This window comes from Cinclus cinclus, chromosome 1 (genome assembly GCF_963662255.1).
Source record: "Cinclus cinclus chromosome 1, bCinCin1.1, whole genome shotgun sequence".
Classification (NCBI taxonomy): Eukaryota; Metazoa; Chordata; class Aves; order Passeriformes; family Cinclidae; genus Cinclus; species Cinclus cinclus.
Window position 1 is genome coordinate 49,767,158 of NC_085046.1, and position 16,078 is coordinate 49,783,235.

A 16,078-nucleotide genomic window follows, 5' to 3' on the forward strand; every position below is an offset into this window, starting at 1 on the left:
ACATGTGTTGTCTCTGTAACACATTTATCAGGACAGAGACTGGCTGATCATGTGGATACTTCAAGAAGCCTTTAAAGGGCCCCTAAACAGCCTGATTAAAAGGCTTTGCATGTGGAAAATAGGGCTGCAACCAAAGAGGTTTGGATTACACTGTTGCATGAGCCATGCCCCAGTTATACAGCATGGAAAAGGAGAAATAAAAGAAGTAGATGAATGTATAAGGGGCCTAAAACTGTGAAACGGTCTCTATATTTATGGTCAAATGCTGATCAGGCTGTGAACCACTGCAAAAAAGCATTAAGACAAGGTCTCAGAGCTCTACTGAAGCACAACATTTGCCAGGACTCAAAACCAGGCTGGTGGTCACCTGTCCTATGGCAAAACAGGGTGTTGTGCAAATATGAGAAGCTTTTGCCATGGACATTTCATGAGAAGAAAAGGACACATAGCAGATGAAGAAAAAATTAGACTATTGCCCAAAAGCAGAAACAATGGGAGGAGTAATGAAATGACAACCCGTGAAGTACAAATATTCCAGTCCTTTCCTGACTGTCCAAATAAAATTCATAGAATACAAATATTTTTAGTTGGTAAAATGCAATGTGAAGACAGAGCACAATCTACTTCATTTGGAGTGCCTGAAATCTCTTGACAAGAATAGAAATGCCAGAGCTCCATGTCATGAAGAGATGTATTTTCTGCTGATTTTGTCTTCCTTGGATTAATTTTTTTTTTCTTGGCACCATTTAACATAGTTGCTGGTGACATGAACAGTGGGATTGAGTGCACCCTCAGTAAGTTTGCCAACAACAACAAGCTGTGTGGTTTAGTTGACCTGTTGGAGGGAAAAGATGCTATCCAGAGGGATTTTGACAGGCTGGAACTGTGGGCCCATGGTGGGTTACATCAAAGGCAGCTTGAGCAGCAGATTGAGGGATATGATTTTGCTCATCTACTCCAGTCTTGTGACACCTCACCTGGAGTGCTGTGTCCAGCTCTGGGGGCCCCGAGTTAAGAACATGGACCAGGAGAGGGCCATGAAGACAATGAGAGGGCTGGAATACCTCTCCTAAGAAGACAGGCTGAGAGAACTGGGGTTCAGAAGAGCCTGGAGAAGAGAAGGTTCCAGGAAGACCTTAAAACATTCCAGTACCTAAACGGAGCTACAAAAGAACTGGAGAGGGACTTCTCACAAGGGGTTGTAGTGACAGAACAAGGTGAAATTACTTCATACTGAAAGAGGATAGGTTTAAGAAAGGATATCAGGAAGAAATCCTTTACAATGAGGTTGGTGAGACACTGGAACAGGTTGTCTGGAGAAGTTGTAGGTGCCCCATCCCTGGAAGTGTTCAGCATCACATTGGATGGGGTTTTGAGCAGCCTGGTCTAGTGGAAGGTGTCCTTGCACATGGCAGGGGAGCATGGTACCAGAAGATTTTTAAGGTTGCCTCCAATCCAGGCCATTCTATGATTTTACTGATGCCCTCTCAATTTTAAAACAATGCACTGAGGGGTAAAGGATTATTGTGAGATAATAGTGAGAAGAAATTAGATAATTAAAATAAGATTTTATTTTAAATAATGAATATATAAGACAGTATTCCCTTCCCCAAGGAATAAATTTATTATTTTCTGTCAAAAGGGTAATACTGACTAAGCTGGAAAAACATTAGATCCAAATTGAAGACTCTACTAGAAAATTAGATATTAAATTTATACGTAAAGAAATGCATGAACTGTAAAATCTCTGGGATGCAAGAATATTCAGATAAGATTTCACTGGAAAAATGAGAAATAGTATTTGCATTGATGAACTAGATGCAGTGTTAATGTACTGAAGAAGGCACACCTTCTAGGAGGAAATAAATTTCTTTCTACATTTTGCTTGGTATCATTGTACTTGAAATTATTTCTGTCTTACATATGATATAAAAAAATATAAAAATAACCATATAAACCCCTACCCCTTTAAGATTAAGATTAATGATTAAGACTCTTTAAGACTTTAAGATTAATGTGGTAAGTAATTTTCAGTCACAAAATATACATGTACTAAATCACTAGAGCAGAGAAGCTAAATCATTGCTGTTCCAAGGTGCTAAAATAATTTGCAGTATGACTAAAAGAAGAACACCAGAGAATTAATATTAGAAGGAAAAAATCTAAGCCACAGGGATTCACAGAAAAAGGCTCTCCATAAAATGTGCAGAGATTTTTGCTAAATCAGCTTAAGCAGTACAGATTTTAAGTAGAATTTGATGGCTTTCCTGGAGTAAAGCTTATGATGTTTCACTAAATGTTTGCCATCCTGTGTCTCAGGGGTTTTCTGTTCAAGTATATGATGCTGATTTTGTGATACAAGTTAACCCCTATCTATTATGGTTTTCCATTCAGAGTTTTCTTCCCACCCTCCTTTTTCACCACTGTTTTCATATCTTCTTTATTCTTATTTCAGTTGTTTCTTTCTTCCCTGTTTTATTCCAAATATTATAATCAGTTATATCATTTATTCTATTGTTACGTCTACCAGTTCCCCTCTACTGTTTTTCTGGTAATTTTCTTTTTTTTTTTTTTGACAAACATTTTTCTTTGAGACATTCAGCATCGTGGTTGCTTCATGCCTCTGGGTATTGTGGATTGGTAGACAGAGGTGGGGTGATAAAATAGCTATCAAGATGTCTGTCCACAGGCATCACAGACCACAAGAGTTCTTCACAGATATCTGGAAAAACTACCTTGAGAAGCCTCAGGTACTGCAAAAACATAGGCATGTGTGAGAATTTCTGTACTAGGAAATCTTAGTGCTGTTCATCACGATTTCTGTATTGGAGCACTAAATCCTCTAAAATATGATAGGCTTCCTCCTCTTCTCACTACAGTATTACTGATCTAAGCAGTTTGATGTAAGCTGAGGAAAGCTCAAATCACTAATGATAATTTTGTTCTAAAAATCTGGACTTATCTTTTCACCCATACTTCCCCTCTTTTGAAACTGGTAAAAAGAAACACTTTAAATATTGCTGGTAGTTCCTATCTAATAGTGAGCTTTGTGACAGTCACACGTCTGACAGCATTGAAATGCACAGAGAACACTTTGTCTGACACAACAGATGTACAGCGAGGCTGAAATATTCTGGATATGCTGAATTTGCTGGGCATAACATTTAGCTGGGCATCTGTGCATGTAACAATAGCATGCTCCTGTTCATGGCATGTGCAAATCTGAGTTTAATTACACAGGCACAGTGGTCAGTTGTCCAGGATTTCTAAATAATGAGCAACCCTCACAGGGTGTCTGCTGAGCTGCTGACTAGATGTGAGTCAGAAGAAGAGCTAGAAAAATTGAATGTGATAGGAGACCTGTAAAAACAATTTGTGTCTTTCAGCAGCTGCCAAACTGGTAGGTACACATCTGCAGAAACTCTATACATAGAGAGTATTTAAGCATGCTCTGCACCAAGAGGAGGTGAATAATGGCACAATAAATCTCCAATATAATTTAGAAAATCTTTGAGATTCTTGCAGATGAGTTCATCTGAAAACTGGAAAAGATATAAATTAATGTTTTTTTTTTTTTCATTTAATTCCTCCCTGTCTCCAGTTCATTATGAACAGGAAGAGTTTGATTCAGGTAGCAATCTGGATAATAAAGATGAAGGCCATATTGAGATTGCAAGAGTTTAAGAGGTAGAGAGCCCTGTCCTTTTGTCTTTGGAAATCTGTGGTTGGTTGGTGTGTTTGCCATAAGAGGCTGGCTGATGTGTTTGTGAATCAGTTAAATAGCAAAGCAGTCAGAGAGAGACCTTCTGTCAGCTGCTCAAACTGAAAAGGTCACAGCAAGGTCACCGATCACACGACCCTGTTAATCAACTTTTTCTTGAATATGGAGAGGGAGAACAGTGTGCCTCTAATTTTGTCCCTGACACTGAATTACTGTTACAGGAGGTCTAAGACAAGCCAGCCCAAAACTTGATGCCCTCTATTTGAGATATGTGAAAGCAGCACAGGCTGAAGCCAAACTGCCAAATACTTAGCTGGGACAGTTGTTGTGCATTTTGACAAGGAGATCTGACTTTGTTAGGGAACAAATCTCAATCCACAATAATTAAGAAGAAGCAGATGGATGAGGTAAAGATATATTGCTTGACTCATGATCAGGCAGTAAGAAAAGCTCAAAGAAATAAGAAAAAATGGTACCTCCCAAGGACAGCTGATCAAGTGCCATCTCCCAAGCTGCCTATTCCTCCAGTCTGCCACCAGAGAAGCAGGACATCCCTATTTGATCTGCATCTGGCATCAGCCATCTTTCTGGCAAATAAACACTTGATTTGTCACCACTGTTTTGTTCCCTACGTCTGTGTTTCTTCCATGCCACTCTTTAGTCCCCTTGGATCTTCTTTTTTTCCTTCCCCCTCTGGAGACATCTACCCAAATTTGCAATAAGAACTTGAAATTCAGAAGGCACCCCAGTTTCTTAAGCCTCACAGAAAGAAAATTGTCTAACCAGTCAATAGTAATTTCTACTTTCTTTGCAAAACATAGACTTGTTTCATGATTTCTATTTGAGTTCTGGAAGGAAGGAGGGAGGGTATACAGTTTGGTCATGCTGAGAGCCTAGAGAAAGCTGACCTGCAGAGCTTTGCCACATCTTACAGACCACACCACAGCTTCGGGTACCTGGACTCCTGGTGGCTGGGAGCTTGAGGGCCACTGAAATGTGAATCAGGAGCAGAGAGAAGGAGCTGGGTCCATAGCACAGAAATGCAGCGCTCTAAATCCACCTGCAGCAACGGGATGCAACCTGACCTGAGTATTGCTGAGATGAAAGCTGCCTGCTGCAAATTTAGCTGTGAGCTGCAGTCAGGGGGAACCAGGCAGAACAGTAAAGGGAGTCAGAGGATGAGAGGGGGAGTAGAAGGGAGATAAGGGCAAGGCAAGAGGCTTATAATAAATATGTGTATGAGAACAGCTCCCCAAATTATTATATTTTGAAGGCTGATAAAGTAATTGAAACATTATTGAAATGCAGCACAATTTTTAATTAGAAGAGGTGTCCTAAGCCTGTTACCCTCACATGGGGCTGTAAGCAAGCTCAAAGGTAAGTGGGCTGGGAACTGGGGGACAAATGCAGGGGAACTTGTATACCTCTCTGCTCTAAATTATGATTTTGCTTGTGTTAAGCATGGCTTTTAATTTGACTGAATACAGTATTTTGACAGTTATATGCAAAGCAGACTTCTTAAAAAAAAAAAAAGCAAAACCCCAAAAAACCCAAAAACCCCCAGAAAAATAAAATTATCCCACAAAGAAAAAAAAAACAACCCCAAAAAACCACAAACAAACAAAAAGCAAGCAAACAAATGAACAAACAAACACCCCCCCCCAAAAAAAAAAAAAAGCAAACAAAAAACCCCAGTCATAGGTGAGTCTTAAGGAAGGACTGGAAATTACTAGCTTGGAAGTAATAGAAATTAATTTGGTATGTAAGTGCCATGCACACCATTGGAAAGCCACAAACTAGTGAAGAAAGAGCAGGGTGTGCATCACTCTTGGTAAAGGAATTACATTGAGAATAGAGGATAGTGTCTGAATGCTGCGTTGAGCATCTTACTAGATAATTCCTGATGAGGGAAGGTAGAAAGAAGGCAGATTCAGGTGTGAACACAAAATAGGGGTTTGTCAAGATCATCATATACCACTCTACCTCCCTGTTCTCTCAGAATAAAGTGAAAATGAATCACAGCTCTAATTTTTCTCATTCATTTCTTTCCTGCATGAGGACAGGGTGCAGCTTATCATTCTAATTCCAGAAAAAAAGGTCCTCATAAATTTAACACTCTGGTTTCAGTGCATCCCTCAGCAGAAAGGATGTGGCACACCACAACACACAGGAACCAGATGTAATGCAAACTACATTGCCAGCCAGGCATTCCTTTCTCCCTGGAGGGGACACTATTACAAAGTCAAGATAACAGACTTAAGCAATTAAGATATGCCTTATGCATTAATGGAGAGAAATATGTGGATTCCTGCAAGCTTGCAGGCACTTAGTGGAGAGTTACTGCATAGGCTCCTCTCTCAAGGTAAAGGAAGTACTGGAAAGTATGGCAGTGTAAAAAACCATTTGCTCCAGCTGACATAATGTTACAACACCACTTAAATATCCTGCCTTCTTATGCTGTCCTAGAAACTCAGCAGGGTCTTGTGCCCCCTGACATAACCACATCAATTCCTTTGCCCTAAGCAAAATAATGCTTGGATTTACCTAAGGGAATGTAAAATGCTTTGAGAAGCTGTATTTGAAGTTCTTGTCCCTCTCTTTCTCCTGTAGCTTTTGCAATCACCAGGCTTCTGTACTTCTAGAGTCAGATCTCCTTTAGCCACTGATACACTGCTGTTTTTTCATCATATGCTCTTTTCTCCATATGTCAGTTTTTCTCCATATGCTTTTTCATATATAGAGATCTCATTAGCCTTTGCATGTGCTTCATAACCTCTAACTCTCATCCTGTGATGCCAGGAACTAAGATTTGGCAACTATTTTATTAGATGCATAGTTCTGTCTGCATTTATATTAGTGGAAATTTTAAGATGTTACATATGAAAAATGTAAAGAAAGTCTTTAAGTCCTGTTCAAATTAATACAGAAATAGTAGACTATTGCTAACTTTATTAGTCATGTCATTGACTGTCTTGCAAGGAATCCTATGTGAAAGCAGAAACAGGAAACAAAGTGGTTGCCATTGCTCCAGGCAAATGGAAAAATATGCTAATTTTATGTTAAGTGGGCTTTTACTGAGTGAAGAAAGTACATATTTTCAAGGTGCTAAACTGAAATCAAATCAGATTTGGCTGAGAAAGATATGACAGCTTGATGAATTACATTAGCAATTGTAATAGTACTTTGAAGATGTCTCACAATATCAGTATTTCTGAGGTGTCTCATCATCTACAACCCAAAAAATTATTTTCAAATTTTTCTAAAAGAGAAAGGTTTTTTTGGGAGGAGTCATTCTAGCCGAAGTATTTTAAACAATTTAATTTTTATGACACTTGATGACAAATTCATTTCAATCTCTGGACATTTTTAAGATAACTGTATGTACTATGATGCAACCTTTACATAGTTTGGATTCTGCAACTGATAAGAAGGATCAGGAGAAAATTTTTTGATCAATAAGCATTTTCATGTAACAATTAGACAGGTGACAATCTCTCTTCAAAGAAATAAGAAGGACTGGTAAAACTCAGAACACAGTCTGAAGCGGACAGAAAGTAGGAAAGAGTAACAAAACCAGTGACAGTATATATTAGCTTGCTATCAGACTGAACAAAAGCAAATATTAGATTTTGGTGGGAGACTCACTGTAACCTTACTCAACTGCTTCATTTATAAGTGGAGTACAACCCTGGTGGTACAGTATCTGGGAATCACTGAGGTAGATTCTTGAGTTCATATAGTCATAAAGGAGAGATTTCAAGGTAGTGGTCTACATTTATGGGAGAGGAAACAGGCTTCTTTAAAAAGAAAGTTGTAAACATATGAGTTTATTTGGTTGTATTTAAAGGAGTAGTTTATGAACTAGTCACTGTACTGAAGATTAAATACAGTTTTATTATGGCATATAAATACAGTTTTATTTTTTTTATGGCATATAAATCTAAGAATCAGTGACGGTCATGTTCAATGGCAAAACACTGGTACCACTGTGTCAGATTTGGTATCAGAATAAACAATTAAGTTGCAGTGCAAGGAGCCATTAGTGACATTGACTCTGCTGTGAGAAACCTCTGAATCTAATTCAGGAAGCTGTTTAAAAACAATGCCATCCCTAGTACTGTGCTATGCTATCCTATCTTACCCTATTCTATCCTAGTACTTATACAAAATTATTTTCTTGAAACTTTCTAAAAATTTTTGCAAAACATTCAAGCAAGATACAAAAAACCCAAAACCAAACAAAACCCCCCACAAAAAAACCCCAATCAAGCAATTAATCAATTAATCAATCAAACAAACAAACAAACAAACAAACAAAAAAACTCATAGAAGTTTGACAGAATAATTTCAAACAACTTGCTGAGTGGCGTCAACTCAATTGGCTTGGCAAGTTTTAAAGCAAGATCACTGATACAACCACAAGGCCCGTTTATATTTACAGCATGGGTGTAGCTGAAGCCGTTGGGAATAACACAATCTTCCAAATGAGTTCCTTCTCTATGACAACTAATAGTGCTTTAAGTGTTCCATGAAATATGCAGATTTAGAACTCATTACCTGTCTGAAAGGACTGATTTAGAGAGTGTATATACACATCTTTAAAAATTGCTGAGCAGAAATGCTTGAAATTAAGATATCAGCTAGGTTTTGTCTCTGTAATTTAAACAATGAGAGCATTTCTTTTAAAAGAAATGCAAAGTAGCCTACAGCCAAAGGTCTGGCTGTACAGGAAATGTTGAAGTGTCTTTCCATAATTTATATACTTACCTTTCCTTTTGTGATAATGGGAGTTAAGCAAATTATTCACCATGAATAATTTAGTCTATGAATTTATAGTTCTATATAAGGGTCCTAAAGAAAGATTATCTTATCTTCATATTTATTCATTACTTAATATTGTTTGAGGAACATATTTATTTTACTATGTTTTGAACATGCTCATGCAGAACAGGTGTTTTTTGCTTCTGCAAAGAGCAGCAGCACAATATAAACTTACTTTACATTCTATACCCAGTCTACTTAAGCAGAGTTTAGTAGTGTGAAGATTGTGTTGAACCTTTGAACAGAGATAAATTTTGTCGTAAAAAGCTGGACAGCTTAAAACCACATGGACAGGCCCAGTCTTCTCTGAGAGAATGAAAGCTGACCAGGCCTAAGGCACATACTATGAAATTCCTATCTAATTCATACTCCAGAAACTCCCACATCCCTTGCTCTTCCCAGGTTCTCCAGCAACCTGAGCAAACCTTCTCCAGGTTCTAGAAAACCTCTGGTGCTTCTGGCATAAAAAGCCACAGCAGATCAGAGGAGGACACAGGCACTTTCAAATTATCAGTGGTGGGAGTGAAAACTAGTACAGGTCTTGAGGGAAAGGGTTGATTTGATCCCAGTGATCTTCTAAAACATGGGACATGAATAATTTCCCTTTGTGTCTGACAATCTCTGCAGTATTTTGGTCAGGCTATGTGTTGTTTTGTTATGAACTGAAACAAGTGTCAGATAAATCCTGAGCTTTTTTCAATTGTCAGACAATGAGGGAATTTTGAATTAGACATAATTTCTGTATCTGTTCTTATAAGGAATGGCATGTATATAATCTATGTATCAAAGTCATACAAAGAGTCATATCAAATCATAGTATCAAAATACTATGGCCAGAATGCTATTTCTCTAGCTATTTCTGATCAAATCATCAGTCCATATTCACATTATTTTTGAATGTTTTATATCTGGAACTATGGGCAGAGATTGCCCAAGCTAGGAAAAGTAATATAAAATTTTAAGACTTGTGCCTTGGCTTATTAAAGACAATTTTATTGGTCAATGCGTCTGTTATCTTAGGGAAGTTCTATTCTAATTTTTGATTTTTCCTTTGAATATACTTGGTGGAATATTATAAGATGCTATACTTTCAGCTTCAGGAAAACTTTGACATTTTTTGGTCTGTGTACTTTTTTCTAAAAATTATTTATAAGCCTTTGAGGGTGCTCTGAGCTCTTTGATTTTGCTATCTATACCATTGGAATTTTATGGGGCCAATGGCAGGTTTTATTGATGTCCCTGTCATGTTCAGTTCCTTTCTTTGAGCCTTGAAAGAAGCTGTGTTTGAAATAAATGAATATTAGATATTACACAGTACAGACAATATAGTTCCTGTCTTCCTCTAAGTTGTATAACCGAGATATGCCATCTTAACAAAACACAGAAGTTAGGAAAATGTCAGTCTAATTACTGGAGTTTAAATTTTCATTTTATTCCATTGCTTTTAAATAGTTATCAGTGTTTTGAATGTCATATAAGACTTATGCAAATATTCTGTTCAAAATGGCACTAACCAAATTAAATTGCCTTACATTCTCCCTTTTTTCTTTTACATTTTTTTAGACCCAGTAGATAAATGCCTTGGAAAGAACTGTAAAACAATGAGAAAATTTTCTCAGCAAGATCCTGTAGCGTAATTTATATCAAACAATTTACTGAGACGTGTTAAAGCACAAGGGACATAACTGTAGAATTTAGGAATTTAGGAGACTCCTGCATCGTATTAGAGGATGGTATGTGTGCTAGAAGACCATGAGAATAAAAGGTGACCTTCTGGGGCTGTTGAATGCCCATAGAAGATTTGAAGACTGGGAATCAGTGAAGTCTTTTCACAGAGAATAGTGCAACAGGAAATGAAAAGGCAGCTGCCAGTACAAAGTACGAGAGAGGGGATGAGAGGTGAAGGATCACCTGAAGAGTGAGAGTGAGAAGTTTGTGGGAGGAAATTACTCCAGCTAATTTTTGGAAGAGCAAAGCTGGCTATACTCATGACAACAGATTAACTAAGCATCTAATTTAATCCAGTTTGTCTGGGGTCTACCTTCTGCGTCTCTGGAGCTTCAACAGAAAAATCCTGCAACGTTCTGAAAAATGGAAAGAAGATACTGAATGGATGCTAAGAGGCATCAGTGAATATTCTTGGCTTCCCTTCTTCATTTTGGTTCTCAAACAATAAAATTCACTTGGGCTACCCTCATTTCTGCCTCAGAAGTTATTGGCAAGTCAAAGTGTTTACCATGTCCCTTGGATGGGAGTCCTGTAGATGACAAATATTCCTTTCTGAATATGGCTTGTAAGTAGGTAAGCTTTCTCAGAGAATAATCAGATAGATCAAAACCAGACATGTGAAAGAAAAGAAAAATTACTTTTATTTTGGTCAGGTTTTGACTGGAAGAGCTGTGGAACATTTCTGCCTTTACCATAAACACTTCAAAGAGTGAGGACAGACAGATCTGAGAGACAGGCAATATAAAAACCCAGAGGTGTTTCAACAAGGCTGACAGCATTATACATGAGGAGTAGGAGAAGGAGAATTGTCCAGATGTTGTATGTTTGTATGACAATTCATACATAACTCATGCAGGGGAAAGCATATCTTTAATATTCAACTACTACTTGCTGTAGCAGGATGGCTCCCAATATGAAAAGATGCATTCTCAGTGAGATTACAGTACTGAATGTTAATGCTGGTGCTCAGAAATGAAGCAGCAGGCAGTTACTTTGAAGTAAGTTGGTGGATGAATTTACTGCATGCTAGCTGTTTTTTTTCTCATTACCAGTGAAAGTTGGCTGAGCTCCCCTGCACTCAGAGTGTCTCTTTGCACTGCAAAATGAAGAAGTGCCGCAGAGCTCAAGCTGTGCAGCTCTGAATGTGACATTCCTAACATATATAATGAAGTGTTAACCCCATTATGATCATGATGTAGTAGTAGATACATGTCAAAGATGTGTAGCAGAAAAATACTTTTAATTATTCATGATCTATTTACTGCTCTGCACTATATTCTAAGATAAAAATTTCAAAGCTGACAAAAAGTGCCCTAAAGTATAGAGATCTAATTCTTAGCTGGTACTATATATATATTTTTGTTGTTGTTGTTGTTGTTTTACAATAACTTCATATCAGATGATGTCAGTGTGTAAAAGCATGCCCAAATTGAGCACCAAATACCACTATGCCTATATCCTTCACAAATATTTTTATCATGGCTATCAATACCCCCTTTATAATGATGGTAAATGCTCTCATAGAGGTAAAATGTTCATTCTTTGACATGAAACAAACACCTAAGTGATGAAATTCTTCAGTTGTGTGGAAACATGGAGATCAGAAACTTGTTTTTAAAAGTGTGTGAAACTTTTGTTAGGATGAATTACATTGTAGGATACTTTTTCAAAATCATGTGTAATTATGTCTAGCTAATTGCTTATAAATGCATATTAAATGCCAAACAAATGTTCCACTTTTAATAATAAAGTACAGACTAAGAAACTACAGGTGTAGTTCCCCAAAAAGAATGTGAAGACAAAGCTGAATATTGCATCCAAACCCTCTACACCTGAAAAATCAAACCTCTGCTATATTCTACCTCAATAATGAGCTGCAAGTTTCAGCCTACATCAAAATGTAGATGCCTGCCACATTGTCTAATTTTCCCTTTTTTGTCTTCATAGCTTTTCATCCAGATATCCTGGTTTTCCCTCTTTCCTTATTTGTCAGTCATCAAAGTCTAAATTCATCTAAATAACAGATTAAAGAACTTCCTTGAAACACTAACAATACCTTTCTATAATTTTTTTTGTGAAATCTTGCATTTCTCTAATGCTATTATTTTTGTTACTACACACTCATGTAAACAAAGATTTTTCATTTTTTATGTCTTTCAGCTTTATTTCATACCTCAAATCATAATCCATTTTGCCTAGGTAAGAATTAGATACTAAATGCCTTTACCTCAATTTTTCCAAAAGGCTAAAATTATTTTATATCAGCATTTTTCAAGCCAGTGAACAAATAGTTCAAACAAAACAAAAACAAAAATAGTATTTCAAGGAAATAGAAAGCATCTCAACTCAAAGAAGAAAAGTTCTCCCTGACTGTAACTCAAACATTTTGCTGTTGTTTCTGATGTGACCCTCCTGCTTTACAAAAAATATTCTGAGCAGTTACAAAGCAACATTTTATTAATCAGCCATATTGTTGTAACACCTAGAGCAGAGAGAGGTGTTGCACTGTGGTAGGTGTTGTACGAGGGATCATTTCTGATGGGGAGCAGATTAACTTTCTATCACAGCAAGCACAGCTGTGGCAGAAGCGGCTGCTCTGATGCAAATAACACTAGTAAAAATGGAAATAAGACAGATGGAAGACCAGTTTCCCAGTAAGATTGTTCCAGAGTGCTCTTCAAAAGCCCATCTGTCTAAAAATAGGGCCTTGCATTCATTTTTGCTGACAAATAAGAACTGTATGGGAACAACAGAAACTTAATGCAAGTGATGCTGGAGTAGCAGTGAAATAGGAGGCTACTCCCATATTGCCCATTTGGAGAATGTAATTGCATGTGGGCACAAATTTCAACTTGATCCATGTATCCAGACCTTCTGTTGGTTCTAATCCCTCTAGACCACTAAAACATGCCTAGTCAGTATGAGGTGACAGCTAGAGGCTTTAAAGATACTGAATTCTATGTCTACTTTGCCCTTGAAACTGCTGTACTTGGGTATCCCTGTTAACTGAGCTCTTTTGTTCAACATGACTCCAAGAGCTGCACAGTAAAGCTCATCAACAGACACGGTCAGTTGCACAACAATTTTACACCACTAAATCCATCTCTTTGCAATAAAGTTCAATTTTTCTTTAGTAGAAAGAGCAAAAAGTTTTTATTTTTTTCTTGTTTGTTTTTTTAGCAGTGATACATTTTCCTGCTTAATGAAATGCCCTATTTGCAAAGACAGTAACAAGAAGAGAGGAAGAAGCAAAAAAAAAAAAAAAAAAAAACCAACAAAACAAAACAAAACAAAACAACCTCAAACAAACAAACAAAAAACGAACAACAAAAAAACAACCATATTCCCAAAGGACTAATATAATCCCATGCTATTAAAAAAATTGAGTCAGACCACCAGCTCCATACCAGCTGCCCAATTAAATGTGATAAGGTGGGAATGTACCCAGAATCCAGAGACTGACCAAAATCAGACTGCAACACCTTTTGTACTATCAAAAGAACTGACTTGGAAAGTACTAGAAAACAATTAATGACTCTCCTGATAGCCAGTAATTTTGAAGGCTTTTCATTTCCTATTTCATGGAAGTTCTGGATGTTAAATTTAAAAAACACAACAAATGGAAAAGTGTATCTACAAAATACCCCATTAGCTATGGGTTAGGTATAAACCCCAAAGCTAATTTCTTTACCATTTCAACAGTGCAAAGTGTACACAGATTAATGCCTTAACTACTTAACAAAGAAAAGTTTGTGATTTCCTGGATTAAGCTCTTCACTGAGTTCAAGAAGCCATATCTCTGTATAAAGCACTTAGAGGGAACAATATTAATTCCCCTTTATCTCAAAAAAGGAGAGAAAGCCCTCCTTACAAACTGTAAATGTTGGGAAGAATTGCACCTTGAAGTGAGTAACCTTGGAAATTCATGTACCCAGTAGCAGAAAAATTAAGCAATTGAATGTAGGATGGTCTAAAAGTGAGGCCAAGGCATCTGTATTGCCCCTTGAGTTCATCTGGGGAGCTGTGCAGGAAGCTGCTGCACTGGAAATAACCATGAAATCCATAAAAGGGATAGAAAATGTCCAGATGAGTGTTGCTGCAGGTGTTACAGACCCCAAAGGACCTTGATGGTGAGTGCTAGTGGGAGAGAGTGGTGGTTTGCTAGTTATACGGGACAGTAATGCCACAAGAGGATGCACTGGGATAAGAAGGTGGTCTGCACAGATAAAGACATTATACAAGGCACACAACAGCTTCACAGTGAATGATAATATTCAAAATAAATTCAGTATCTCCTGGTAGAAGCAGTGGCCTCAGTAATTTCCTTGGATTGCCTTCATCTGACATCCAGAGGGTAATGAAACCTCACAAAGACAATGTTACAAGGGTCTCTTTGCCCATACCTTCCCCACCCCTTCCCACCCCCCATGTATGGCAGAAAATTATTTATTTGTGTGCTCATTAGCATCTGTGACAGGGTGAACATAAGCCCTCCTTTACGTATAACTCCAGTTTCATCACTTTTATCACATATCCAGCAAGCATCCTGCTACACACCCATCATTGCCCCAGGTATAAAACGAAATCTTACCTATAACTTTTCCTAGGAATAGTGCCTTTGGGGAATTGAATAGAATGTCAGATGTGGCTGGCAGGCTGTAACTTGTTGGAGGATAGTGATCAAGCTGGAGAAAGAGAAAATATATTATTAGTATTTTGAACTGATCTGCTTATTACAGTTCTGTTCAATCAGATTAACTTCGTGGAGCTTATGGCATCTCTTATTACTGTCTAATACACTCTACTTCATTTTCATAAAGGGAAAAAAATAGTAAATAGCCTTCCTTCCACATCTGCCATCCCTACAGTTTCCAAGGCCTGGAGAATACCTATACTGAATATATTTTTGTTCTGATTGATGTAGAATCACATCAGCTTTTGCTTATGTGCTCTTCAATTACTAAATATAACAACAGCATCAATAATAAAACAACTTTTTCTTTCCATAGAAATAGATTTCCATTTGGGACCTATGTTACTGCAATAGCTAGATTTACATAGCTGGGAATTTGAGACTAGTTCAGGTGTTGGGCATTTTTCTTTTCTCTCAGAAAAGTCATAAATTAATAAGGAATTCTTTTTTTGGCACTTCATGCTTATTACTTTCTTGTTGAGAATGTTGTTCAATCTGATTGTGATGATACCTATTGAAACCTAAATAAATTCAAGCGTCATCAACTTAGCTAAATAGTTTAATCTATAGGAAATGCATATTGTCCCCAATATGGCACAGCAATCATGTTACATTAGCATATTTCCCCCTGATTTTTAAGTTATTAAACAGAAAACGTAAAGAAATAGAGTAACAAAATGTATTGCCTATGCTTAGTCATAGTGCTATTAACATAATTTAATATAGCTCAATAGAGTTTTGATTTCACATTTCATAAAGGTAATTGGGATGAATTTTTATCTTTACTGTTGTTATTTATTTTCTTGGATTTACATGTTTATTACACAGGCCTAAAGTGGACAGAGCAGTAATAGTTTATTTTATTCAGGCCTTGCCTTGGCACAAAACAGGATAGAAACTCATATATGTGATTTAAGACTTTGCAGGGTACAATAGACTGCAAAAGTAATTCTCAAGAAATGGCAACTCTATAGGGCATGCAATACTTTCACATACCTTTTTGCCATATTTCTAATTTCAAAATGCAATTATTGTGGATTACTTTGTTTTAATGAAAAAAAAGAGCAAATGCTCAGTTCAGTAGATAAAAGTAAATGAATGGCAGATAGCATAGA

General features: G+C 37.1%; 1 protein-coding gene across 1 annotated transcript in view; it reads right to left on the bottom strand.

Annotated features, from left to right (window-relative positions):
* Positions 1-16,078, bottom strand: part of CNTNAP2 (contactin associated protein 2) — a 1,050,597-nt gene that overhangs the window by 38,970 nt on the left and 995,549 nt on the right. The window contains exon 21 of the mRNA XM_062510213.1: positions 14,862-14,955. Coding sequence (XP_062366197.1) covers positions 14,862-14,955 — 94 coding nt within the window. The remainder of the gene's footprint in view (positions 1-14,861; positions 14,956-16,078) is intronic.